The 27,594-nt window shown below is 39.7% G+C and overlaps 1 protein-coding gene across 1 annotated transcript in view; it reads left to right on the top strand.

The window, feature by feature from the left end:
* Nucleotides 1-27,594, top strand: part of FMNL2 (formin like 2) — a 249,437-nt gene that overhangs the window by 149,785 nt on the left and 72,058 nt on the right. Inside the window, 5 exon segments of the mRNA XM_067549435.1 lie at nt 7,371-7,451; nt 8,156-8,232; nt 13,003-13,086; nt 15,429-15,581; nt 17,243-17,362. Of these exon segments, the coding sequence (XP_067405536.1) occupies nt 7,371-7,451; nt 8,156-8,232; nt 13,003-13,086; nt 15,429-15,581; nt 17,243-17,362 (515 nt within the window).

Below are 27,594 nucleotides of genomic sequence, written 5' to 3'. Positions count from 1 at the left end.
CAAGCCTGTTACATTTGAATGGGAGATTTTGATGAGAATAATTCTGTAAAAGAAGGAGTAGCCTGTACGGAATGAGTTTGGTGGCCTTAGTTCAGTTCCCAGAGGATAACTGACCACATTACAATATTTATCAGCCAAAACTGGCTCTAATTTTGCTTCCTCATTGGCGTTCTCAGGACAGAGGACCTAAGAGCCCTCCACTTCTCCTTGACTCCAGCAGATATGGTGCTCAGCAGTTTCCTGGAGCACTCACCCCTTTGCAGGATCAGGCTCTAACTGACCTTGAAGACCAGATTACTTTTAGAGGTGGCATCTCCAGCAAATGCCTGAGGTATACATGGGAAAGCTTGCATTGAAAGGTTGCCGGAGCGAGGAAGCTTGCACTGCCTGTGCTGTTTGTTGGTAAATAGTGGATGTCGATCTGCAGGGCTCTCAATCAAACCTTACACCAGCACTAAACTTACATGAAAAACTTTAAAAGATTTTAAAAATTGCAAAAGAAGAAAATAGTAGTGCCCATTTGCTGCAGTAGGAAGGAATTTCAGCCAGAGGTTGGTGGGGCACGGAGTAGGATTTTAAATCCATTCCTACTTACCCCTGTGATTAATGATATTTTGCAGCAGGCAGCAAGATAATAACAGCAATGATTTTCTGTGTATATGACAATGCCTTCTGGATACTGAGCAGTAATCTACCATTCATTATGAAACAACGTACAGATCATGTAGTCAGGATTTCATCTTGACCTAATAAATGGGGGTTTCAGATTTCAGTTACAAAATGTAATACCAGGAGAAAATTATTACGTGAGCTTTCTCTGAAACTAAGGGAAAGTAGTTTAAAATTCCTCCAAGATTCAAGTATCAGAATGTTTGGTACTGCTCTTAACAAGTCTGAACAGAACATATTTCCTGAAGAAGAATATAAATTTCCCAGCAGTTTTGTAGAATAGATGTCTGTCTGATTGTGGAACAGGCAGAACAAACACTATTTTTGTTATATCAGTCTCTAATTAGATATTGCATATCATGGATTCTGGATACCAGATTTATGATTCACCCAATGTTTCCTACAACAGTGTTCCCTACAACAGTGTTTCTCAATTAAATTTGGCCACGGAACCCTTTTGAACTCCATAAATAATTGCGGAACCCCCCCAAACTCTTAACAGTATTTTTACATATGGGGCCAAAAAAAATGTCGAAATAAGCAAAGGTCAACATTTCTCAATTAAATTACACTTAAATTACACTTACACTCGATACCCTCCGCCGAAAAATCCAGGACATCTTCCCTTTTTCAGCGGCACGGAGAACAGTTGATTGGCGGCGCGGAGAACAGCTGCTCGCGGAACCCTAACAATGTTCCCGTGGAACCCCAGGGTTCCGCGGAACACCAATTGAGAAACACAGTTCTACAAGATTAACCAAATGATCCTATGCATTGGGAAAATGCTGTGGAGCTTTGTATTCACCTCCTAGTGCAGTTTTTCCATGAGAAATATATCTCACATTGAGATGAGAATTTTTCATCATTAGAATATATCAGTATATCAGAGAAGTGAGGAAATACTCAGGCTATAAGTCAAAATCAGATCAATCAAAATTAGTCAAAGGCCCAGATGTGGAATTTACTAATTGAATTCTAGTGACAGAGGAAGAGAAAGAGCTGGGTGCATTAGTCGATTACAGGATGACTATGTGCTGCCAATGTGATGCAGCTGTGAAAAAGGCTAGAATGCATCAAGCAAAGTATTTCCAATAGAGACCGGGAAGTGCCAGTACCATTATACAAGGCACTGGTGAGACCTTCTCTGGAGCACTATGTGCAATTCTGGTCTGCCACATTTAAGAAAGAAAGATGAATTCAAACTGGAACAGGTGCAGAGAAGGTGCAGAGGAATGGAGAACTTACTTGAGGAGAGGAGACTTAAGTAGCTTGGCTTGTTGAGCCTAAAAAACCAAAGACTGAGGGGAGTTATGATTGCTCTCTATAAATACATCAGAGGGACAAAGCACCAGGAATGGAGAGAAGCTATTTAAGTTAAGGGCCAGTGTTGATACAAGAACAAATGAATATAAACTGGCCATAAACAAGTTTAAGCTTGAAAGGTTTCTAGCCATCAGAGGACTGAAGTTCTGGAAAAGCCTTCCAAGGAGAGTAGTAGGGGCAAAAAACCTAATTTATTTCAAGAGCTTGATAAATTCACTGAGGGATGATATGATGAGGTTGCCTGTGCTGGCATATTGCCCCTCTACAAGTGGCTGGAGATGAGTCACTAGATGGGAAGGCTCTGAGTTGATACTACAGATAATTCTTTCCCAGGTGTCTGGCTGGTGGGTCTTGTCAACATGCTCAGGGTCTAACTGATCACCATATTTGGGGTCAGATTGGCAGTGACACTGGGGTTTTTTCGCCTGCCTCTGCAGTGTGGGGCACGGATAGTTTTCTGGTTTGAACTAGAGTAAATGGTGGAGTCTCTCTGTAACTTGAAGTCTTTAAATCAAAACTTGAGGACTTCAATAACTCGACTAGAAGCTATGGGCCTACTGCAGGAATGCGTGGATGAGATTCTGTGGCCTGCAATGTGGAGGAGGTCAGACTAGATGATCATGATGGTCTCTTCTGGCCTTAAGCCCGAGTCTGTGAGAAATAATAATAATAAATAATAAATAATCATACAGGAATCAAATTAAAGCTGTCCTTTCCTTTTAAATTCCTCCACGTCTTTCTGGTCTCTCTCAACTCACCTTCCCACTCCTGCTCATTTAATACTGGCTCCCTCTCTGCTCCTTCGCACAATCTTGCCCCTGTGGGTACAAGAACCTTCTCTTGTGCAGCGCCTCCTACTCTGAGTAGCCTTCTTGTATCTTTGCCTTATCAGCCCAGTTAGACAGCCCTAGCCCTTTTTTGTGTGCCAGAGCACAAAAAACAAAGATCTTGACAGCCACTTGCACAGGTGACCAACAAGAAAAGCCCTGTCTCTTCCTTGTGTATCATACAAGGGAAGCCACTGTCCAGCCCATAACCTACAAAATAGTAAAAGCCCACTAGACTAAATGCCGTTATTACCCAAAATTACATCTGAAAATGAGGAGAGAGGCTTAGGGCCAGAATGATTTAATGTATTAGGTACTTGCCTGGAAAACTCTTGAGATAAGAGAAAGCCTGTACGGAAGAGATGTACTTTAACTGAACCAAAAGCAGCTCTCTAGCTCAAATATTACAAAAGGTTTTGGAGGAGATATTTAAACTAAGAGCTGGGAGAAAGCTGACAGGTGCTGAGGAGCCATCTAGTTGAACAGACATCTGCTCAGAATGTTTGTCATACGTAAGTATTACTTAGTATTAGAGCTGAACTGGAGGATGGATGGGTTGAGATCACAGAAGTAAATTCCATACGAGTAAGAGTGTGTTAGATTAAGGAGTTAAATAAACAAAAACAGGTATATGGCCCAACTATAATAAAAGTTTATAAGCCAAGAGCAGTAATAGGTGACCTAGAGGGAAATATTTTACATAATAGGAATAAAGGAATGACATAATAAACATAACTGAAGCACGGTGGAATGACAAATCAATACCTGGCTATAGTAACTATACATGAAGTATAGATTAAAACATGCACTACACTTAAAAGATTCTATAGAATCTAACTGAGAAAAGAAATCTGTGCGGGAAAGACCATATAGTGGAATTTATATTGATACAAAATCCAGTGTATAAAAATGAAAATATAAAGCATCATTTGATTGCTAGCTCCCAAATCAGGAAAACAATCATGTTGAGGGAGATCAAAGAGGCAACTAAGTCTAATAAACCAGTGATAATGAGTGACTTCATCTACTCACAAATAAAATGGACAGCTGGCTCTAGCTCACACATGAAGAGAGGCTATTTTCATCATAGTCATGTGTAATACACAGGAGTTGATTCAAGAAAAGATTATAATTCAGCCAGTGAATAATAGAAACTTGACTCTAATTCAGTTCAGTATCTTCAGGAGAGATCTATGGCTAAATTCTCGGCTGACATAACGCCATTGAAGTCAATGGAGTTGAAATTAATGGAGTTACACCAGCAGAGAATTTGGCCAGGCTTATGCCAGTATAGTAATGTTGGGTAGGTGTGTGATTTTGTTCATGTCATATTTATACTGGCCAAAGCTCTAGTGTAGATGCAGTTATGCTGGCATAAATGTTCTTTTCTATGTAGCCCATAGCGCTTAGAGAACTGGTATAAGCTATACCAGCAAAAACACTTCGCTAGTACTGCATCTGCACTAGGAGGTTTTGACCACAATAGTTATACAGGCAAACCTTTTCTAGAGTAGACGAGGCTTTAGGCTCTTACTTTTTTGGGGTAATAAAGATGAGGACTGTCTGTGATTGGGATGTTCAAAGAGAAAGTGCTGATGAGACCTGATATATTGAAAGCAACAAGTTATTAGGAGTGAGTGATATATACCCAAAACTTCTGCAGGAACTTAAGAATGAAGTGGCTTTAGCTTCTAAGAAAAATATGTACTCTCTCATTAGAATCAGCCACAGAGGACAGGAAGGGAATAAATGTCCGCTACAAGATCTTTTGTACTTTCCTATTGTGCCTAGCATTTGGACCTGGCTAGTCAGAGACATGCAATTGGGCTAGGGGGACCACTAGTCTGATCCACCATTGCAGTTCCTTTGTTGTGCCTGGCTCTTGCACAAGTGCTCTAGCCAGGAAGGGCTCAAAGAACCATCTTTGGATATGTCTACATGGGGATAAAAGCCCTGTGGCACAGCCGTGGCTGGCCCTGGTTAGCTGGCTTGGGCTGTGGGGCTAAAAATTGCTGTGTAAGACGTTGGGGTTTGGGCTGGCGCCTGAGCTCAGGGACCCTCCACCTTCACGGAGTCCCAGAGCCCAGGCTCTGACCTGAGCCTAAATGTCTCCATCACAGTTAAACAGCCCCTTAGCCTGAAGCCCGCCAGCCACAGTCAGCTGGCACGGGCCAGCTGTGGGTTTTTCATTGTAGTGTAGACATATCCTTTGTGGCCCCCTGCTGAGAAGCCGGGTGCAGTTGCAGCTCCTGCTTAAGACATTGCTCCCTGCCAGCACAGCCTGGGGCACAAGTCATGCCAGGGCACGAGTCACCCAGGGCAGAGGAAAGGCTGGGTCCCCTTCCACACTGTGGGGCACAGCTAACCAGCCGGACCCCCTCCCAAGATATGCTTCAAGTTCAGGGAGGAAGCTCTATCTGCACTTCAGTGAACTGGAAGGCACTGTGTCTTCCTGAGCCATAAAACCTTCTGGATCTTCCCGCTCTGTGGTCCTGTGCCCTGGAGGTTCAGTCAGGCCCTTAATGAGAGTTTATTCCATTGTAATGGGAGAAATGGAACTTTCAATGGAGAGTCATATTTATTGGCTCTCTCTCTCGGTGGGCCAGCAGATGAGTTGTGTGTTAGAGAGGGCATGTAATTATTGAATAGATTATCAGGGCTCTATGCAGTTCTTTCTGTTCTCAGGTGGGCTTTAGCTACCAAGCCTATGACAGCTGTAATCCTATCTGATCCTCTAAGTGGAATAATATCAATATGGAATAGAAATTCACAGAGCTCACCTGATAATGGGGATGGAAATGTACTTATGTAAAAACCTAGATAATCTAGGAATTGATATCAAGAGGACAGGTAGGAGGGTTGAAGTGTAGACCAGGAGGGAAGAAATGGAAATGGAAAGGCTGATGTGATTGTGAACCATCGTTTTAAGAAAAGGAACAGAGCTTTCAGCTCCACTCTTCAGGCAGAATTCCCCTCAGTTATCAATACATTCAACATTCAAACTATGTTGGCCAATAGTGGTAGAAGAAGTCAGTTCTTGTGCGTGATAAACGTGAGTGTGCAGGATTTGTGTTGACATAGAAAGTAGGATGTATTACGAGAGACATTGTGTATTTAATGCATATTGATGTAGGATAAACAAACACTTCAATGTTATGTGTAAGATTGTCTAAGTCCTGGAGACATTACAACGTTGTGTAATTATGTCGTCAGTCTGAAAATGAAAGGGACACTTTAAAAAATCATTATTTAGTCCACAGGAGGTAAGAAAGCCAACAATGTTACAAGACATGTTCATGGTTCTTGTCCATGTAAAATACTAAAGCTGGAATGTAAAGCTGCGCTTCACTTTACTGAAAATTAAGGAAAGGAACTGATAGGGCATTAATCACAATTAATCCCCTTCCTTCCTCCTCAGGTCATAATTTTGTGTTATTAACCAGCTCATGTTCTCAGGGAAGATGCACACACTCATTCATACACACTCTGTCATCTTAAATACATACTGGAAAAGGTGATTTCTCAAGGAGAAAAGAGCATCGACATCCTAAGGAGTTAAAGTAAAATTTCTTATTGGCATAGATCGAAAGGTTATTCAAAATGCTCAAGACAGTGCAGAAAATGGAAGAGGGGTCCAGGGTAGGGGAAGTGTAAGAAGTGTAAAATATTCCAGGTAACAGAGCCCACCAGTGCTTTACCCTGATAGCTGTTTGATTTGTGCTTGTCACCCATAAATTTACTTTACTGTTAGTGTAAACACCAATGATCCTGCGCAAGGATGCCAGCATCAGACTCAAAGTATGTGAATAGTAAATATTCAGAATACCCTTTACAACTATATAATGAGGGCTGTTAACGCCAGCTGGACATCACCTCAAAAGCCTTTTTAAAAGAAGTTAATATTAGAAAGGCAAATGCTGTCTCTAATTTTTTTTTCAGGCTACTTGCCATTTCAGCCTCTTCCCCCATAGTTTTGTGAACTTTATATAACCTATGGTGGGAGAATGTTTGCCTTCGAGTGGTATTTTGTATGGTGTAAGTTTCAGTCCATTTAGCACATCTAAACAGAATGTTGTACAGTATTGGAAATGTCATTGTTATAGTTAGGCCCCCCCTTTTGATAGACCTTGTGTAAACACACACAAAGATGTGGTCCCTTCCCGGAAGAGCTTGCAAGCTAATTTGTAATGCTTAAAAAATTATCACCTATAAAATTAACAATCTCCCATTTCCCATTTCTTGAAATATGAATAACTCTAAAAATGTGGGTTCTCCCATAAAGGAAACCATTCTGACTTGTCCGGTGTGTTTTTAATGTTATTTCAAATTGTAAAAAGTGTGGCAGCCTGTGTGATGACATCTTTTAAACCTATACAACCATCCCTCTTATTTTTAATACCACTTAATTCTTCCAGAGCATTTAGACAACTAGGGTTTATCTTGTAGTTTCAGATATGTGCATCTGAAATTTATAATATTTATTTCTGTTACCTAGTTAGAATGTACAGTGAGTCACTGTTTGAATGTCTGATGATTATGTGCTCTCTGCAGGAAAGATTTCAAGTGAAGAATCCTCCACATACATATATCCAGAAATTAAAGGGCTATCTTGATCCAGCAGTAACCAGGAAGGTAAGAAGTTTTCTGTGTTCTTTAATGTGCTTTCTCATCATCACTAATAGGCAAAATCATCCTTGATTTGGAGTTCCTTCCTCCTGGTGTGTGAAAGGCCCTGTAAAAATCTTGAAGTCCTTCTGTCCACTACAGCAGCACAGCTATGGAACCACAGCTGTGCTGCTGTAGCGCAGACACTTCTTACATCAGTGGAAGGGCTTTTTCTATTGATGTAGATAATCCACCTGTTTAAGAAGTGATAGTTAGGTCAATGGAAGAATTAAGGTCTACACCTAACACAGGTCTACCTAGCTGTGACTACAGTGTGTGTCAACTCTTGAGTTGTGGGACAAGATTGCAGATGCAAAATTATTGGCCATTGCTGAAAATCAGATCCATATACTGTGACACATTTGGTGCTAAAATAGAAATTGTATTGTAAAGAAATACATATTCCTTTACAGAATTTTAATTCTCCTGTTCCCTTACATGGTTTCAAATGAGGAAACTACAAAATGGTAGTTGGGAGTAGGAGTTACTTTTCTGAATGTCTTTTAGTTACTAGTCTGATTAACAGTCTCTCATTTCTCAAGATTTGGAAATGTTCTCAATATATTTAATATTTAACATATTCTGTCTCCTGTGGGATTTTGACATTTTTGAATAGCATCATGTGAGTCCAGATATGTTTCTCAAATATTTTTCCCCCAACTGAATTATAGAAATTCAGAAGACGAGTCCAAGAATCTACGCAAGTACTTCGAGAACTGGAAATTTCTTTAAGAACAAATCATATTGGGTAAGAGCTTTTAATAATCCTATGACTTGTGTCTATACATCAACTGACTGCTAGCTTTGGGCAAATATCTCCAAGATTTTTAAGGAATGAGATATATAACATCTAATATATTGGTCACTAAATAATAGAAGACTGTGATTTGAGCTGTGCAGTAAATTAATGTGTTAGCTGGTCATCCTGAAGGTTCATTTTTAATCTGCTCACTGTGGGCCCAATCCAACTGCCTTTGAAGTCAATGAGAAGACTGCCACTGACTTCTGTAAGGGCTGTATCACTGTGACTGATAGGGTCTGCAATTTAGTCAACCATCATACCCCCCTCCCAGATTTACAGCTTCTGCTCAGGAAATCTTAGGTCTGGAATAGTAATAGTTTTACAGGGGAGCAATGAGATGCTGTGTTGGAAACTTTTGAATGGTACGTTTGCATGATGCCTTACTGATGGCTAGCGCTGTCAGTGTTTTACTTTCACAAGCACAAGTCTTTCCTCAAATATTAATAGGAAAATGAAATTTGGAGAATTAGCTTTTTTTATTCCACATGCCATTTCAAACTCCTATTTATATCAACTTTGCCAACCTGTTCTCAGAACCAGACTCAGAAATGAGTGGAGTAGAAGGATTATTCAGCATTAGCATGTCAGACAAAAATAAGATTTCTTTAAAGCCTTGTTGAATGGTTCCAGTATGTGTGCACCTAAAATAGGCTCCTGAGGTAGATTTCTGCACTTGGTAATTATATCTTGATGAAAAAAGGAAAAGAGTAATTGTTATCAGCTTGACTGATGGAAAAGAACAGCTGTTTTCTTAATCACATAGGGTTTCCTTCGTCAGAAAACTATGTCTGTCAGCTTTTTTGGCACGGAGGTCATAGAAGGTAATTGATTTTGACTCTGGATTTGATAAAGCTAATGTCTCTAAAAACTGGTTGCACCCCACAAATTATTTCTGTAAGTCCCTTTGCCTCACAGTGGTGTCATAGCTGCTTCCTACTTATAGACAATGTGCGTTACCAGAGAGATGAGGCAGACAGATTAAAATGGACACTGAACTGTCTGCATGGACAGGAGCATATCTGCACCTACAGCACTGTCGAGGAGTCCCTGGACTGCCAGCTGAGACCTGGACAGTAGGAAATCACTCAGTGTTTAAAAAGTAAATGTTGAAGTGTTTGTTCACAAAAGATTACTTAGGCTGATGTGACAAAGAGCTGGTACTAATCTGTCTGGGGAACTTCTGCCCCAGGGGTGATGGCAGTAGGCTCAGTAAATGTTGTGAGTACAGTCTTTCTGATGTCTTTCCAATGGGCCTCTTTCCTTACATGGGCCTGGAATAGTTATTGGTTTAGCTACACGAGAGCTGTATGTCTGTTCCATGATATGTTATGGTGTGCTGCTAAATCCTAGAGACTAAATATGGGAGCAAGCAACAGTCTCAGATTATGGTGGATTAAAATCAAGATTCCACGGCTTAAAAGCCAAAATTGTGCAGTTGGCAACCAGCTGTGATGGAATACAGTAGAACAGTGCATGTCTGGGATTTCCACACAATGTCAAAAGACTTTCTGAAACATTACAGAAATGAAGTGAAATTGACCATCAAATACTGAAGTGAGACCATCATTTCTAATATGGTGTTGGCAGGGCTGCAAAGTTTCAGGATGAATCTGCCAGAGTAAGACAATGCAATCTGTAAGCAATCGTAACAGTTTGTGAGCAGCTAAAGTACTAGTTACAAAATGTTGTGGACAGTTTCTTTTCCATGGAATTTTCAGTAGAAGTTTTCAGCACATCAGCTCACGCTTGAATTTTTGGAGACTTGCACCAGAGTTAGCCTCTTCATACCCATTAAAGTCCGTAGCTGACTCTGGCTAAAATGTGTGCAAATGTTTGACAACATCTAAGTGGTGATGTGTCGCTGTTGCCAGACAGTGTAAAGTAAACAAGGCTGATTTTACCTGATAAAGGGGTTCTTTAGAAGAAGAAAGGGGTTTAGAAAGGGGTTCTTTCTAAAGGTGACAGTTTCCCCTCTCCCCCACTGTCTAATGATCTCTTAAGTAAGTCTCTCTTAAGCCTGTACAAGGTTGTAAAATGTTTGGGACAGGGGTCTTTTTGGGGTCACCAGGTTTCAAGCACATTGTGGGTGCTATTGAAAATTAATAAATAATAATCCTGTGTGCTTCTCTGGAATACTTTGGACTAGACTGTAAGAGACAAGGAGTACCATAATGCAGAGCCTACATTTTTGTGTGGAAATTCTTGACATGTTCCTTCTTACAAGATTTGAAAATGGGTGCGGAAAGAGTTATTTTCATTTGTTTGTTAGCAGAGTTGAATCCAGACATCAGCACTGCTGGGAGCTACAGCCTTTTGGTGTTTTTGTATAAGTCTGAGGCCCTGGCTCTGTGGTGGGAGAAACTTAGCAAGTCTTATTTTCTGCCTGGATAAAATAGTTCTTTTGTGTAGGTTTTTATGGTTACATGTAAGCAATTTGGGATGGGAGTTGAGAGAAAAGTGTCCTTCCCTTTGAAATGAATAGCAAGGGGGGGGGGTGCATTACACCTCTCTCAGTTTAATGGGGTGCTTTTAGTTTTCATGAGGGCTGTTCTGAATCCTTGAAGCAGAACACTGAAACTGTCCCAGAGTCTCTTGGTATATTACACGCATATCACATCATCACTACAAGACAATTTTATCTTGGAAAGACAAAGTCGAGTAAGTGGTATCATTAAAAAGTCTGTTTTACAGAATGACCCTTAATTTTCTTGAGGTAAGCTCAGATCAGCCTGGGGGAAGAGAAGAATTATAAACGCAACTTTTTCTTGTTTGACTCTTAGTGCTAGTGTCGGCTGATCATGACCCCACTGTTGGCTGAATTATGACACTTCTTTTAGGAGATAACAGTTTCTGGCTACAGCTATGCAGGGTGTTCCTTAAAGTATAGAACATGAGGGCTGGGAGGGGTAGTGGGGATCTAAGGGCTGAGAGTTGCTTTAAAAAGTAACATAGATCTGTGGGAAGTGCAGCGATGTCTGCTGACAAATTTGAGATTGGGAGCTGCTAACTAGCTGCAGAGAAAATGAAATCACTGTAGGTTGTTAAGGAGAGGAGAGAGAGATAACTATTCATGCTAATAGAAATAAAGTACTGCAGAAAATTAAGTGTCTCCAGTGGAGTTGGGCCATATTTGCAGAGGTGTAACTAAGAACAGAATCTGATCCAATGTTTTAGTACTTGAGTGAGTATATAGATGCCAATACAGTGTGAATTGTGTTTTTTATAATAGTTTTCCATCTTCGATACATTTTAAGCACCATTTTGAAACATTTGAACCCAGTGATGTGTGGCAAACATCTACAACGCACTCCATCTCCTGAATCCTTGTTATATTTTATTTTTCCCTACTTTCCAGAATAAATAATTTCCCACTAGAGTCCAAAAGCATCCAGGCCATGTCATTCTCAAATATAAATTTATGACATATCACAGATTTCCAGAAGGAACCATTATAGTGTATTGTGTAAATAACGTAGGCTAACAAAATCAGTACAATTTCCAAAATGCATATTTTCCTTCAGTCAACTGGATGAAAGATACGTGTGGCAAAATATATATCATAGACATACCAAGATGTTTATTCTACCAAGTAAACAGTATGCTCTAAAACGAAAAGCCTAAAGACCAGAATAACTCAAGGCTAGATTGTAAATTTACAATCTGCCCTGAGTAAAGGGTAGTGCACAACTGCTCCAAGAGCAAACCAGGGAGGGAATTGTAACTGTCACAATTCACTCCCTGGCTCTCAACTTGTTCCAGGGGTGAGTAATCTGCTACTGATAAATATTCTGCTATGCTGGTTGGTGTGTTGAGGAGGTGTGAGTAGATGGAGCCAAATTTCCACCCCTTTGCTCAAAACTGGGTCCAGGTTCGCAAACCAGCTCTGAATTTTTCACTTTTGCAATAACACCCAGTTAGGTTTTGCAGGATTTCAGGTTTTGTTGTGAATATTTTGCATGGTTCTGCTTTAGGGGCTTGAATTTACTTGAACATGTTGAAGTATTTTTAAAAATCTGATCATATTAGTATGAGAAGGCAAGCTGATTTTTAAAAGAGATATGAAGTGCATCATATAGCCTTGATGTTATTATCATTCAGCTGTTTTGTTGCCTATAACTTCTTGAAATATTGCTAAATGCTGGTATATGGAAAAAACGAAGCTAATTCATATGACTATTGCATTTCAAGAAGCCCAGAAACACTGCTCTAGTATTGGCTGGTTCTGTGGTTTATGCAGCTTGTGCCAGAAAGGAGATGAATGTGGATTTGGAAGGATGCCTCAGCCACATTGGTAGTGTCATCATGTTACGTGCCTACTAACTACTCCAAATGATACTGGGCCTTTCAACAGGAATTTAATTGTGATGGGGAAATGGACAGTACTTACCAGTACCAGGTTTCTTTGTTAAAAAGAGAAAGAAAAAGAAAAGAAATATATCTCTGTAGGTTTTCCTGAGCCATGTGAAATGTGTGTGGTATAGATATTAATGGTACAGAATGCTTTTTCGTTTGTCATGCCGCAGAGGTGTTTGTTTCCACATATAAAGATATATTTTTGAACCCTCTGTCCCTGAGTGAGAAATGAAAAGCTCTTGCTCTATATATTTCGTTTCACACAATCGATGTTTCTATAGTTTCACTGAAAAAAGAATTTCGTCAGACATGTCCCTGCACCAAACAATCAAATGCACTGATCTCTAATGATTTTTCTAACAGATGGGTCAGGGAGTTTTTGAATGAAGAAAACAAAGGCTTGGATGTTCTGGTGGAATATTTGTCATTTGCACAGTACGCAGTCACGTAAGTAAAACATGGCTTATATTCATCAGGGCTCGCAAAACAAAACAACACAGTGCAAAATAGCTAGACTGGGAGAGAGAGTCAGATGCTGTGATATTCCTGTGAAGTTGTTTCCATTGCATGAGCTTGGCACAAAATTATGTAGGTTCCTTAGAACCAGAGCAAATGGCAAAATTAGCCCCAAAGTGTTAGATCACAGCATTTTGCAGAGAGAAGGAAAAGAAAAACCTTGCATATATATTTATGCCTTGAGACCAATTTTTTTTTTTTAAGATTAGTCACATCTGTTTTAGCTTGATCCCCTCTTAGTGGGACAAAATGCAATAAAGAATGAATAAAATCAACATTACATCCAGATATTAGCCTAAGAAAAATTGCCAGTTTTTTAAGCCTTCCTTTCCAAAAGCTCTTTTTATATCTAGATCCCACAGATCCCACTGTTTGTGTTCTTCCCCTCATATATTATAAGATCATGTAATGGATATCATATTCTTGAATATTAATCAATACCTTTATATAGGCAAGGTGGAACTAAGTACACCCAGACAATTTTTTCAGCCATATTGTATTATAATAAAATAATACCTATGAAGTTCAAAGCAATATACTCACATTAACTAATTCTCACAACACCCTGGTAAAGCAGGGTAGGTATAATCACATCAATTTTATGGATAGGCCCATTTCAAGAAAGAGAATATCAGTTAAAAGACCACCTAAGAAGTTAGTGGCAAAACTAGGAATAAAAAAAGGAGTCCTGGCTCCCAGGTGTCTGACCTTACCACTAGACAACACTTCCAGATATTTTGTTAATTACACTATATATATTAAAACAATGCGAAGTTGGAAAAAATCACCATGGGCCAATGTAAATCGTAGTATCTTCATTGACTGTATTGGAGGTTCAGTAATTTAACCAACTGAGGATATGTTCTCACATACCCACAGGGTTTAACTTCATTGTATTTAGGCGTGGAAGGATTAGATTTTTATTGGTAAGCATTGGTAAGTGTTGATTTCGCTGTATGCACACAAACAAACAACAGCAACAGAAAAAATCCACCAGTAAGAATCTAAATTTACAGATAGGCAAAGTAAGAAAATTGCTGCTAGAGAACTTATTAGTTTGATTTAAGGATATTTACTTTGTGTATTTTTTCATGTGATGTTGTGAATTTGTGTGTTAACAGTTAAAGCTTTAATTTTTTTTAATATAAATGTCATTAAATAATTATTATCTGACCCCCCCATAATTTTTTGCAACTATGGAAATTTAAATAGATAAAATATTTTTTTTAAATGCTTAAAACTCATAATTTTATGCAACTATGAAAATTTTAATTAATTAAAAATAGAAAGAAATGCTTAAAATTGATATCTGTCAAAACTGTAAAAAAATTAAAATTGAATTATGCCAACCCTAATTACATTGTACTTACAACTTCTGGTATGAAATTAATGTGTTAAGAAAAGATAGGGCTGCACACTGTACTGTACATGCAAACTCTAGCTAAATGGAACCAAAGTTTTATTTTTAGATTGGCTACATGCAGATGTATATTACCATTGAAAAGAAATGAGACTTTTGGTGGAATTATAATAAAATTAATGAAGGAAAATTATATGTTTAAAAAATATTACTAACACTGGAAAAACTGCACACAACTTGTTTAAAGATTTTGTTCCTAAAATTGTACAAGTGCAAGCAAGTTAGCTTGCCACAGTGTTTTTTTTCCTTTTTCTCTCACGTGGTAAACATAAGTAATAACCTCGAAAAATGTAAGAGGAACAACTGACTCTTGCTTTAAATGGCAACACATTGGGCGAGGAGTCAAAAATCAAAGAAAATCTATAATTATTTTGGTAATGTATTACATATGGTTCAAGATTAGCCTTGGCCAACAAACCAGCATAAATATTCAGTCACATATTGATGGATGAAACTAAAGGAATAGTCACACAATGTATTGATTTATTAAAATAAAATGAAGACAGTTTTGAGCTTCCCTCTCCACCCTCCAATGCTATGCTGTTCATCAACAAATCAGTCAATGTTGTATTTTTTTACATTGAAATAAAACTAATTCATGGTTGTTTGATTCTTCTTAAATTATATCCCTGTGTTGCTCATTTCTCCTTTCGTCAAGGTCCAGATTTGCTGCAAAATATACTTGAATCAGGCACTGTATTCCAGCTGTAGGGAAATTGTTTTGCATTGTTTTCTTTCTTCTTGCTTGTAATCTGTTGGGACCTAGTAAATCTGCAGATGTTTAACAGGAAGGAAAAAAGCTACGTACATCTTTTTTGTGTAAACCTACGTTGGAATTTCTATTTCCTTTCAGTTTTGACTTTGAAAGCTTGGAGAACAATGTGGAAAACTCAATGGATAAATCCAAACCTTGGAGCCGTTCCATTGAAGACCTGCATAGAGGAAGTAACTTACCCTCGCCAGTTGGCAATAGCATTTCCCGCTCTGGCAGACATTCTACTCTACGGTAAAACCATTTAATCTGGAAGTAGGACTATTTTAGAAATGTGCATGTATGAGTGAGGAGGATCATCTTGGTTTTAATGTTATAATAATAATTTGCTTTTGTATAACACCTTTCATCCCTAAGCACTGTACAGATTTGACATATGTAGGAAACAAAACACTTCTCACTGAAACACAATCAACTTTCGGGAGGAATGAAGCAGTAATTTAACAGCACACAGCAGCACTGTGCAACAGATGACGGGATTAAGTGAGAAATATTGCATCAATTTTCAAAGGCAGAGTAATTTAAGCAATCAAATAATGTAATTATTCAAATTAGAATGTAGCTAGCACACTGGGAGCAATCTCTTCTCTTGCAGGCAGTGCCACGGGTCTTTAATGATATGAAGTGGTCAGGACTTCATATCTAACATCTTATCCAAAATGCAGTATATCCAACAGCACATTGGCCCCCTTAATATCATGCAGGAGCATTGACTCAAAGGAAAGACCATTTCTCTGTTGCAATACCACCATCACCTCTGGAAGCACTCTGAATTTTGCTTTAAGGTCTCCCATCCAGGAATTGATCACATGTTGACCCTATTTAGTTTGTGCTATCTGACAGGATAACAGCCAAAGAAAACATAGATGGTGACTGTTTTATGTACCTTTATGCTACACGGATACTTGTTCATGATTACTCAACATGATGAACAGCAACTTTAGGGTACTAATATGGTTAGTTGTGTCGGCAATTCAAGATGGCAGATGGAATTTAATGGTGTGTGGTTTTCAGTTGTTTGGCCCCTTTAGGATATTTCTGGTTAATATCAGTTATGGAGAGGATAAAGAAACTTGGAACCACCAAATATTTAGTAATTTATTCTAGATCTTCCACTGGAAGTTCAGATTTGACTTGCCAGGTATTGCTAGGTTGGGCTTTCTTAGTCCCAGATCAGGGGATAAATGGATGTGCTTCAAGCTACAGCAGCAGTTGGAATAGATCTGAAATCTAGAAGATTTAATTCAAGGATTTCAGGATGCTAAAAGGAAGAAAATGGAGACTTGGAGCTGGACACAATCTTTGCTGAGAATACATAGAATTGTAAAATGAAGTGAAATCAAGTTGACCCAGGGGACAGGGTTTTCCTGAAAAGGTAGCACAGGAGAAATCTTTTTTTCCCCTTCTCATTGATGCACTGAATTATTAGAGTGGGTAATTTTAATCTCTTCTAAAAGGTATCATAATGGTACCTGGTACCCCTGAGAAGGCTAATATGACACACTCCCATATGCTACTTGTGGATTGCAAAAGGATTTTAGTATAGGTGTTTAATTCAGAGTCTATTATTTATGGTTCAAGAATGTTATTTTAGGTGGATTCTAGTCCTGTTCTTTGTCATTGGGAGGTGTGTGTGACTAGTATACCAGGAATGCATAATTCAGGTGTGCATTACATGTTGCTTACATTTTTTCTCTTCCTTTCCTCTCGTTTCCTTCCATCCTTCTTTTCTTTCACATATCCCCTCTTTCCTCGTCCTCTTGTTCTTCATATCATCTCCTCCTCCTGTGCATCCTTCCCTTCTCTTTTTCTCCCTTTTCCAAACCTCCTGCTCCTATCCTTCATTCCTTACTCTTTCCTCATCCACTCTCATCCATCTTTCAAAATGCCATCAGATCGGTTTCTCTGCCTGAACAACTTCAGTTCAAACGCCGCCAGAGCTGCTTTTCACCCAACTGTCTCTGGAGCGGCTTCAGTTTACACTCTGCTGGTGAGGCTTCAAGCCGGAAAATCTCGTAAGTCACAGGTGTAAGGTTACACCCAGGAGAGCTGCATGTAGTACATGGTAGCAGGGTATTGAACACTGCTGCCCATGTTTTATAATATGATAATCACATGGCTTGGGTGAGGCACCATGCCAAAAGTCAATGGGGACAGCCAACACCAAAAATGTGCAGTTATCACATTATAATTCATATTTCAAAGTGTAGTTTGCTTCTGTAGAGTGGGTTGTAAAGAGAAAAAAAAATTAAAAATTGCATTTTGAAACAAAGTTGTTTTCATCTGAATACTTTTATAAGATTTATATATAAACCACAAAGCCATAGTTGTTGTTTGTTGTATTGCATAACTTAGCATTATTAATAGTAATATTAACAACAACATTGGATCAAACTCTGTCTCATTTTTATTCAGACTAAAGGAGAGTTTTATCTGATTGAGGACTTCAGGATTTAGCTGCATACTGATAAATAAGAAAAGCTTATTTCAATTGCACCTGAAAACAATACTGTACCCAAGTAGGATCCCAAAGCCCCTGTCAAGTTTTTATATTCCAGGTGCTTCATCCTAAACGATGCACACTGTGTACGGGGACGTTTTCTAGCCATTGGGCCTTGGTCAGAAACTGGCCTGTCTTTACAGGAAAGCTGCATTTTAGGGAAATAAACTAACTTTCAAAGGCTTTTTATTCAGAAAAGAAGTGCTTTGTTCTGAAACAGACTTTTTGCTATGCAAATCAGCAGCACCTGACTTATGTCAATTTCTTTACAATCATTTTTCTTATTATTTTTGTAACATGGCAGGCATCTTGGGTTAAGCCCGTTCCAGCCATGCCGCAGGTCTTTTATTGCAGTGTAGACACGCTCTTAGAGTCCTGGATTGTCCTAATGCCTGTATTATAGTTATGTTTTGTTAAAATACAGTGAATATGAAATAAAAACCAAACCATGTTATGAAGTAGGAATAGGGCCAAAATCTGCCCTTACTTACCGTGATGCAGCTCCACTGGTATAGGCCAAATTTATTCCTACTGTAAATCCCTCAGTTGACAACACTGTCCTTGTCTTTCTACCCATTTGTTTGTCCGTCTCCTGTGCATGGCCAAGATTATCTATAACTTTTCAAGTTGTTACTTTAATTGACTTTCTGAAGCTCTTAGTGCCAAACTCTGCCTAATTCCAGTCTCATAATTGTTTCCATAGCAAGTCACATATTTTAAAGAGAGAAGAACATAGCAAGACTGGGAACAGAAAATACAAAAAGGGGGGCAGAATACGATATGTATGTGGCTTAACTGAAATAAATGATAGAAAGTGGTGCTTTAGGGGTTTTATTGTCACTTTACTGGGATGACGGCATTACTCCCACTTGAGAGTCATGCTCTCATTTCAGATTTAAGCCAGCACAAATTCTTGAGCATCCTCCTTCATTATGTATTCTCAGTATGCTGAATAGGCCAAATGCTGAGGTCTTTATTTGCATTGTACTCAGACAAACTTCATTTCTGTCATTGGACTCTATGGGAGCATGCCTGAGTTAAAAAGAAGAAAGAACTTCAGGAGTTGACTGTATCCTGAATATATTTTATTCTATATGTATGCATATGTATATATTTTGGAGGTGATAAGGAGCCCTCAGAATCAATTTTCATTCACATTTGCACTTAGATTAGGACTTAAATCCCTATGTTTTATGTTCTAATGATTTAATTTAGTCTCCAAATTTAACTCAATCACTATTCATATGCCTGTACATCTGCAAATTTGAAACAACTGGAAGAGTTCTTTTTCTTTTTTAAAAATGGTACACGGGGAAAAAAAGTTGCTCTCAAGTCAAGAACATACATTCTGTTTCAGCTGGAGCAAATGTTTATGGCCCAGCTAGAGTAAAGGTGTTGATAGGCCTCTATTATTTCAATGCTTGTGGGTGCTGCCCACATGTTTTCTAAGTCTCCCCTTTTTGGGACAATCGTTCCCTGTCTTTTGTAGAGTGCAAGTTCATTATCTCTAAGGCCCGGGCATTTGGTTATGGAACCAAATTCCAGAGGGAATCAGGTGAATCCAGAGTCTTGCCGACATCAGAACGACACTCACAATATTGACACCCCCTTCTATTCCTAAATCCCAGCCCCTCCCCCCCATTATCTAAAATAAAATAAAAAATCCAAAACAAAATTTCTACCCCAAGCACAGTTTTGATCCCAGAAACAGAGCAGTGCCAGAGACTCCAGGAAGTCCTCTGGGGACTTTGCTCTATTATTATTGATTTAAATGAAGGCAGTCATGGCCGTACTGGCAGTATAAAGCCCTAAGCTAGATAGATGGGACTGGGGAAGCTGAATACCAATACAGTGCAATAAGCCTAATTCACCAAAGCACTTAAGCACATGCCTAATTTTAAGCACATAAGTAGTCTTCAGCGGGATTACTTGTGGGTTTAAAGTTAGGCATGTGCTTAAATAACTTGGTGAACTGGAGTCTTCATTCACTTTATATAAAAGCTCCCTTGGCAGCTTTTGTTAGCAGTGTTACTGGAGAAGCATGGGCATGGATTAGTCTTTCAACCACTAAAGTCTTCATGCTGGCTAGATGACAAATGTGGGGGCCTGTGCTGTACCACATCTAAGGCAAAATAGAGCCCTCCAGTCGGTAAAAGGGTCAGCTCAGCACCTTTCACAAGAACTAAATTCATTTAACCAATTTTTAGTAGATTGAATGAAAGTAAAGAAATGGCTGCACTAGTACTGAAATGGTCTGTTATTAAATCTAGATGAGGAGAGAATGGGAAACCTTGGCTATAGTTCACAATCAGCAACGATTTTCCTTTCCTTTCAACTGGCTTTTTCCATATGGATGCAGTGTAACAGATTTGGAAATATTGGGTCATACATCCATACAACAGACACCAGCACAAGTATAAAAACATAGAGTAGCCTAGCCACACCTGACCTCCCTCTCAGAGTTTCTAACTATAGAAACTATTATAAACTACAGGAGCATGCACATGGTGAGGTTCTCTCTTTATTTTCTTCTCCATAACCAACTTTTTATAGGTTTTCTTTAAAGGAGGGGCAACGGCAATAAAAGAGGAACCATATGAGTTTAATTACTAGAATAAATATACCATCAATGACATAATTTTTGACTTGCAGCAGAGAGGAAATCAAAACCAACAATCATCTGAATGTTCAGCCTAATATTTGGTAACACGAAATGAAAAGAAAGCAATGGAAGATCAGGGCATAACCTCATCCACCCAAGTTTGGCTCAGTTCTAAGTGTGGTGTCTGAGCTACTGCCAATATAGTCTGCCATTAGGAAGGAAATAAATACCATAGGGCAATATTATAATTGCCACTGAATAAAAAAGAAGCTAAACACTGATTCTAGTACATAGAATCAAAGGGAAGACGTCCACATGCTAAAGCCATCACAAGTCTATGTCACTTAAGTCTCTGTGAGGCAAGCAGCATCTGGTATAGGGAGCATATCGAAATCAAGGACAAAATTCCATTCTCCACTCTGCAGTCTGAATATCTTCTTTGCACTGCAGCTTTCTATTTCATATTCTGTACTTGTTCCTCGCCCTGACTAGCCAAGCGACTAACATCAATGAAAGTTCTGTGAGCATAATGAGTGCAGAATGTTTAACAGTGATCCATGGTGTGGAAAGTGATGGGAGAAGAGGGGAGGTAGGGATATTGCCCTAAGTGCAAACCGAAAGCACAGAGCAAAAACATGCAGAGTGTTGCTGGAGTAAATCCACATATCAAACTAGTCTATATCAGAGTGCACAGAATTGGGTAGTTCACTTTCTTTGGGCAGAGAGGTGGACTAGATAGCTTTTCTATTTCCTTTTTGATTGGCCGTAAAAGGGTTCACTCCTAGATGGGAATCTCAGAACAAACATCTGCTGGTTCTGTTTAGCTGCACTTTGCCAGATACAGTAAAGATATGTTCGTACCTGTTGCCTACAGCTGTTGTTTAACTACCAGGAATCTCTTCTGCTTCTTCAGAAGAGAGGAGTATATAAGATTACAAATTGAGTGTAGACCCTTTGAGATCCAGCTTCTTAAATGTGTTCACTAACATAAGGATTTGATTAGGCATCAGGAAAGGCACATAAATAATTAGGAGAGTGGGTCAGGAGATTCCTCAGTCTGAGCAGATTTCTTTTCAGGTTGTCTCTGGGTGAATATCAGATTTATGTAATCTGCAGGCTGTGGAGTCTCAGAGTAACCCCAAAAGCTACTGAACTTCAGAATATTCTCACTCCCCAGATTCCATTTCTTCTGGCACTCCAGGCAGCCTGAAATTGTGGATCCTAGCTTTGTTCTTCAAGTCATCTTTTATTAGCATAAGGAGACTTGTTTCCATCTCTTACAGCTGACAAAAATCTATAGATATTTAAAGGAATTTTGGAAATGAAGAAAATGATGCACTGGATTTTGAAGACTTTTTTTTAACAATGTTATAATATAGATGCCAGTAGCTCTGATTATTAACATCCAAAATGTAAATCACTAGTTCTTTCTTTAGCGCATTGAAACAGATGTGAGAAAATTGCAGAAAAGATCTCTATAGGGCTACAAGTAACTTAGAACATTATGTTGCTGCTGCTTCTCCATTTTTAACAAATCTATGTACTTTAATGAATAAAGGCAGCTGTCTTTCACTTCCCAATTCATGTTCAAATGGGAGCTCCAAAAGGAAAGTATTTAGTCACATTGTTTATCTTTGTGTTACACAGAGCTATGCATTGCTTTCAATTCCTGTTCCACATAGATCTAACTCTTACCTAGCATATCATCAATTTATATTGCACTTAGATAGCTTGAGTTCATTATTTGGGCAAACAGTGAATTTCCCACTGTGCAAATGGAAGGAAAAAGTGCCTAAGTGTTCAGCATTGGCTGTTTCTGAACAGTCACAAATGTTCATTCAAATAGGCTATATAGAAGTACATGCAATCAGTGCTAAATGGTGGGTAGATGTAGTTAATATATTAGTGTATAGCACCAAGTGTCCTTTACAAGTGGAGTCTGCTCATTAAAACAACCAGCATTGCAAAGCAGACCAGGAATAGGGGGGACCATTAGGGTGTGGACACAACAAAGCTCTTTTTGCTCTGGGGTTGCAGACAGAAAGGAGTAAAGACAGGTCCAAATTTAATGTATGAAACTTTCATTATGGAAACTGAAACCACAAAAAAGTTGCATGATTTAGGTCTGATCCTGTGAGGTGCTGCATGCCCCCAACTCCTGCTAAAGTCACCTGTCTGAATCCAGGCCTTGAAACTCAGTATCGGTTTGCTAAATGCTTACAACTTTTCAAGTGAACTTGGGTCCTGTTTCTATCAAACCTGCATCCAGTTTTGAGTAAACTTGAGCTATTTATGTTTTTGGTTTCCTTTTAGCTCCAAACTCAGTCTGCAAACCCATGTGAATTGAAATCAAATAAGAAGTTTACACAAGCCCCTGAGAACCAAAACTGCACAGCTCTAACCTAGCAATAGTGACTTTGCTTAGCTCTTCATAGCTTATTATTTGACACTCATTTCTAACTAAAGCTGCTGTTTCTTACTCTTCTAATAGTATAAGGATGCAGTGATGGGAATTTCTGAAAGAACAAGGTACGATGTGGTAACTCCCTAGCATAGTGAATTCCAAGAAGGCAATTCCTGATATAATTTGCCATGAAACAGAGCTGGCTTACTGATTTTATTTCATATGTATTAATTGAAGAAAGGCTTTGCTTGTATGTCTTTCCATTCGAGAGCATGTCAGTGTTGCCAACTTTTTGCAGTTCTATCACAAGTTTCATGCTATTTGGTGATTTTCTTAACACTCTGGCTTCTGGAGTCATGTGATTTTGTGAGAACCTCAGCTTTCACTTAAAAAAAGTTTCTGGTCCTCATGGTTGAGCAGAAAAAATTGAAAATGTGTAAAAAACTTGTCATTTTTAAGCCAAACTCATGATTTTGGGGGACCTGCTGCATGAGTTGTGAATGTTTGGGATTAGCAATACTGGAGCACATTTCCATGTAAAAAGCTGTTACTTACAGAGGTATGAATTTCTTTAATTAGGTCAAAACTTGCTATCTCAATAAATGAATAGGAGCGAACCTGACAAGTGCACAGGGAGAAGCTGCTAGCTTAGAGTGGCGGAGAAAGATTGATTGACTTTAACTTATTAGAAGGAAGCAAGAGACCTTGAGTAGCCAAGAACAAGTAGATGGGCAGAGGTGGGTTAAGAGAAAAAGTCATAGCTGGATGTATGCAAACAGCCTAGAGCACCCAGGAGAAAATAGATAGCTGCACCAGATATGTGTGTTTCCCAGAGCAGTCAAAAAGAAACTCCTAGCCTAGGGCAAAACGAGAAGGTGTTAGCCCTCCTAACTCCACATTGGCTGAAAGTTAGTGATTAGCTCAACGTGACTGTAAGAATTTGGCTGCTCCTCATCCAGGAGCTGAGAGTCCTTACTGTATAAATATGGTATTGTGCACAAAAGTAAAATCAGGGCTAGTGGGCTAGGACAAATGGAAACATTTGGGTAATTGGTTTTGCTGTTATCTTCTTTAGACCTTATAAATATTGAGGGTTACCATTTAAATCCAGACATAGTAGTTGGCTTGCAAAGCGCTTATAGCTACTAGGGATGTAAAAGGTTAACCGTTTAAATAGTAATCAGCTGTTTAAATGTTTTAAACAGCTGATTACTGTTTAAACTGGGGAGGAAGGGAGCGGCAGCACCAAATCCCTCTCATTCACAAGGTCCTCATAAAGATCAAGAGGGAGAGAGTGCGAGTCATCTTGATAGCTCCGGCATGGCCTCACCAGCACTGGTTTGGGCATGTTGCTAGACTTATTGGTGACCCCCCCGCCCGCTTGGCCCTTTGGGCCCTCCTGAACTGACCCGACCTGATCTCACAAGACCATGGTCGACTGCTACATCTGAACCTATCCTCACTGCATTTGACAGCATGGATGCTGCGTGGCTAAACCATGAGGAATGAACCTTCTCCACCCAAGTCCAACAAGTTCTGCTAGGAAGCAGAAAACCCTCCATCAGAGACTCATACCTGACCAAGTGGAAGCATTTCACCTGCTGGGTATCTGGACGGAATCTTTCCCCAACTAAGTCATCAATCCATTTTGGAATATCTGTTTTACTTAAAACAACAAGGTCTGCCGTTATCATCTATTAAGGTACAACTGGCAACCATGTCAGCCTATCATCCTCCTATTCAGAGCAGATCAGTCTTCTCACATGAGATGACAGCCAGATTCCTTAAGGGTCTAGGAAGGCTCTTTCCGCTGGTACAAGACCTGATTCCTCCATGAGATCTCAACCAGGTCCTTTCAAGGCTCACTGGGCCCCCCTTTGAGCTCTTGGAGTCTTGCTCTCTTCTACATCTATCATGGAAAGTCTCCTTCTTGGTGGCGATTACTTCGGTAAGGCGAGTCTCGGAGATCAAGGCCCTGACTTCCGAACCACCTTACACGGTCTTCTATAATGATACAGTCCTGCTATGCCCTCACCTGGCCTTCCTGCCAAAGGTGATATCACAGTTTCATGTCAACCAGGCTGTTTTCTTGTCAGTCTTCCTTCTGAAACCCCACGACTCTAGTGAGAAAAGGTGTCTTCATACGCTAGATGTCAGATGAGCTTTGGCTTTCTATATTGACAGAACTAAGCCTTTCCGCAGGTCCATGCAGGTGGTCATTGTGATTGCTGAATGGATTAAAGGACTGCCAGTATCATCCCAGAGGATTTCATCCTGGATCACTGCCTGCATTGAGCCTGTTACGAGGAGGCGAAGGTCACACCTCCGACTTTACTGATGGCTCATTCTACAAGAGCTCGAGTGTCATCGGTAGCTTTCCTAGCTTAGGTCCCAGTACAAGACATCTGCAGAGCTGCAATGTGGTTGTCTGTCCATACCTTTGCGTCCCACTACGCCATTACTCAACAGGCCCAGGACAATGCGGTCTTTAACAGAGCGGTATTACGATTGGCACATCCATGAACTCCTGGCCACCTCCAGAGATAGTGCTTGTGAGTCACCTGACATGGAATGGACATGAGCAAGCACTTGAAGAAAGAACAGTTACTCACCTTTCTTGACAGTTGTTCTTTGAGTTTGCTCTTGTCTATTCCACGACCCAACTCCTGGCCCTCTGTCGGAATTCCAGCAAGAAGGAACTGAGAGGGAGGGGAGGCCAGTGGCGCCTCTTATACCAGCGCATATGCGTACAACCCCAGAGGGTGCTAGAGCCGGCCCTACGGATATCACTGAGGGAAAAATCTCCGGCATTGGTGCATGTGGCGCACACACACCTGACATGGAATGGACATGAGCAACACATCTCGAAGAACATCTGTTACAAAAGGTCAGTAACCATTCTTTCCCATTCCTTCAACCAGTTCCCCTGAACAATCCCTGAAACAATCCTACATAGACCAACGAGATAGATTTGTTCTTCACCCCCATCTCTACAAATGCTTTTTGCTTCCTGTGTGGGGAGGTGCTCCTCCACCCCAGGACTCATTTTTGTCCAGGTACAAGTGATGGGGTCACAGCAGAAGGTTTTACTGTGGGGGCTGTTCTCTGGACAATGGCAGACCACACTCGGTGAGGGAGAGAGGTAGAATCTGGCAGTGCAGGCTCTGTTTCTTGCTGGTCCCTTGATCTCCCAACCCCCTTCCCACTATCCTGGGGTCCCACATTCTTGCCACATACTCCTGAGCCAGCAGTGCCTTGGCAGGAACCCTTCAAATGACCAGGGTCACCACACAGGAAGTATTTCATATTTTCAGAGGTGGCAAACACTGTATAATCTAGCCCAACTAGGTGATGTTTTTAAATCAGGTTCCAGGGGTGTTATTATACTGGGTTATTATATTCTGGGTTATTATACACATAAACTTGGTGCCAGCCATAGCATGCCTCACATTTGGGTTCTTTCAGCCTAGCGGAATTATCCTAGCAGCAAAAAAACTACCTTCCTATAACAGGACAGATCAGATAGGAGCATCTCATTGTGAAGGAAGTGGGGGAAACAGTGGAAAAAACAAGAGTAAACAAGTAGCAAGAGTAAACAAGAGGGAAACTTGAACAAAAGGCTCCGTGACCCATCATCTGTCCTGTACCAAAGGATTCAAAAACTGTTCCTGGGCCAGAAAAATCATTATAGATTTACTCATTCAGGAGGTAGATTTTATATTAGCACAGCCAATAACCTTAGCTACATTCAGCAACACACAAAACTCCATGCTTAGGGGTTAGAGTGCTAAACCCATCTGAAGTGGACCCCATGGAGAAAAGCTCCCCAACTCCTCAAGGAAAAGGAGGGGGAACCAACAACTCAGCTGAAACAGCAAGTCACGAAAAATCCCAGACTAACAAAAACCCAGTTAGTGCACATAGCACATACCACGCACAGCCTCACTCTCAGAAACTCGCACAATCCCCAGAGAGAGAGAGAGAAAGAAAGAAAATTAAAGTTACAGGCTAAACAGATTCCATATGAGTTTGCTTGGGCTAGCCACATGGTTATTGTTTTTAAAAGTAACAGTCATCATTACGCATTCCAGAAATGTATTTGTAATTGCATTCAGGCTGTGGTTAGAGAGAGATGTCTCTTAATTTTAAAAGTTGTGGTTATATATTGAAACTAGATTGACTAATACCAAAATGTGGATTGCTTTGTCCACTTTTTTTTTTTTTTTAAATATATAAACCAAAAACTGTCCGTGGGGTAAATTGTGAAAACTGCTGTGCCAAATGTGAAGATGCTCGCATATGTTTGAGGAAGGCTTCTTTTTACAAATGATCACAACTAGTAAACTAGTCATGTTTTACCTATGAATTTCTTGTTTTTCAAATAGAACCGTTCATTGTATAGTTAATATAAAATGTTTCCTATATCTTAGTGGCATTAATGATGTTATTTAAATCACCGTTGCTATCTCTTAATTAATGGATTGTTAGACTTTCTTCCTACATCGGAGATCTGAGTTTGATTATTTGAAGACAGTAAATGTAATAAATGTTGGGTCCAAACAGCCTGTTTACTGCAAAGACAGGCATGGAGAAAAAGAGAGATGCGCAAAAATGGACTAAAATCTAGGAGCTCAACTCTGAACTCTTGAGCACACAACAAACCTATTAAACTCATGTGTGTGCAGGGAATGTAAAACCGGTCCCTAGAAACATGCTTATGTGTGTTGTAGCATCCTTTCAC

This window comes from Emydura macquarii, unplaced genomic scaffold (genome assembly GCF_026122565.2).
Source record: "Emydura macquarii macquarii isolate MOO-44397 ecotype Brisbane River unplaced genomic scaffold, CSIRO-AGI_Emac_v2 contig_1253, whole genome shotgun sequence".
NCBI classification, from domain to species: Eukaryota; Metazoa; Chordata; order Testudines; family Chelidae; genus Emydura; species Emydura macquarii.
Note: the sequence above shows the minus strand (reverse complement) of the source record. Positions and strands in the feature narration are given on the sequence as shown.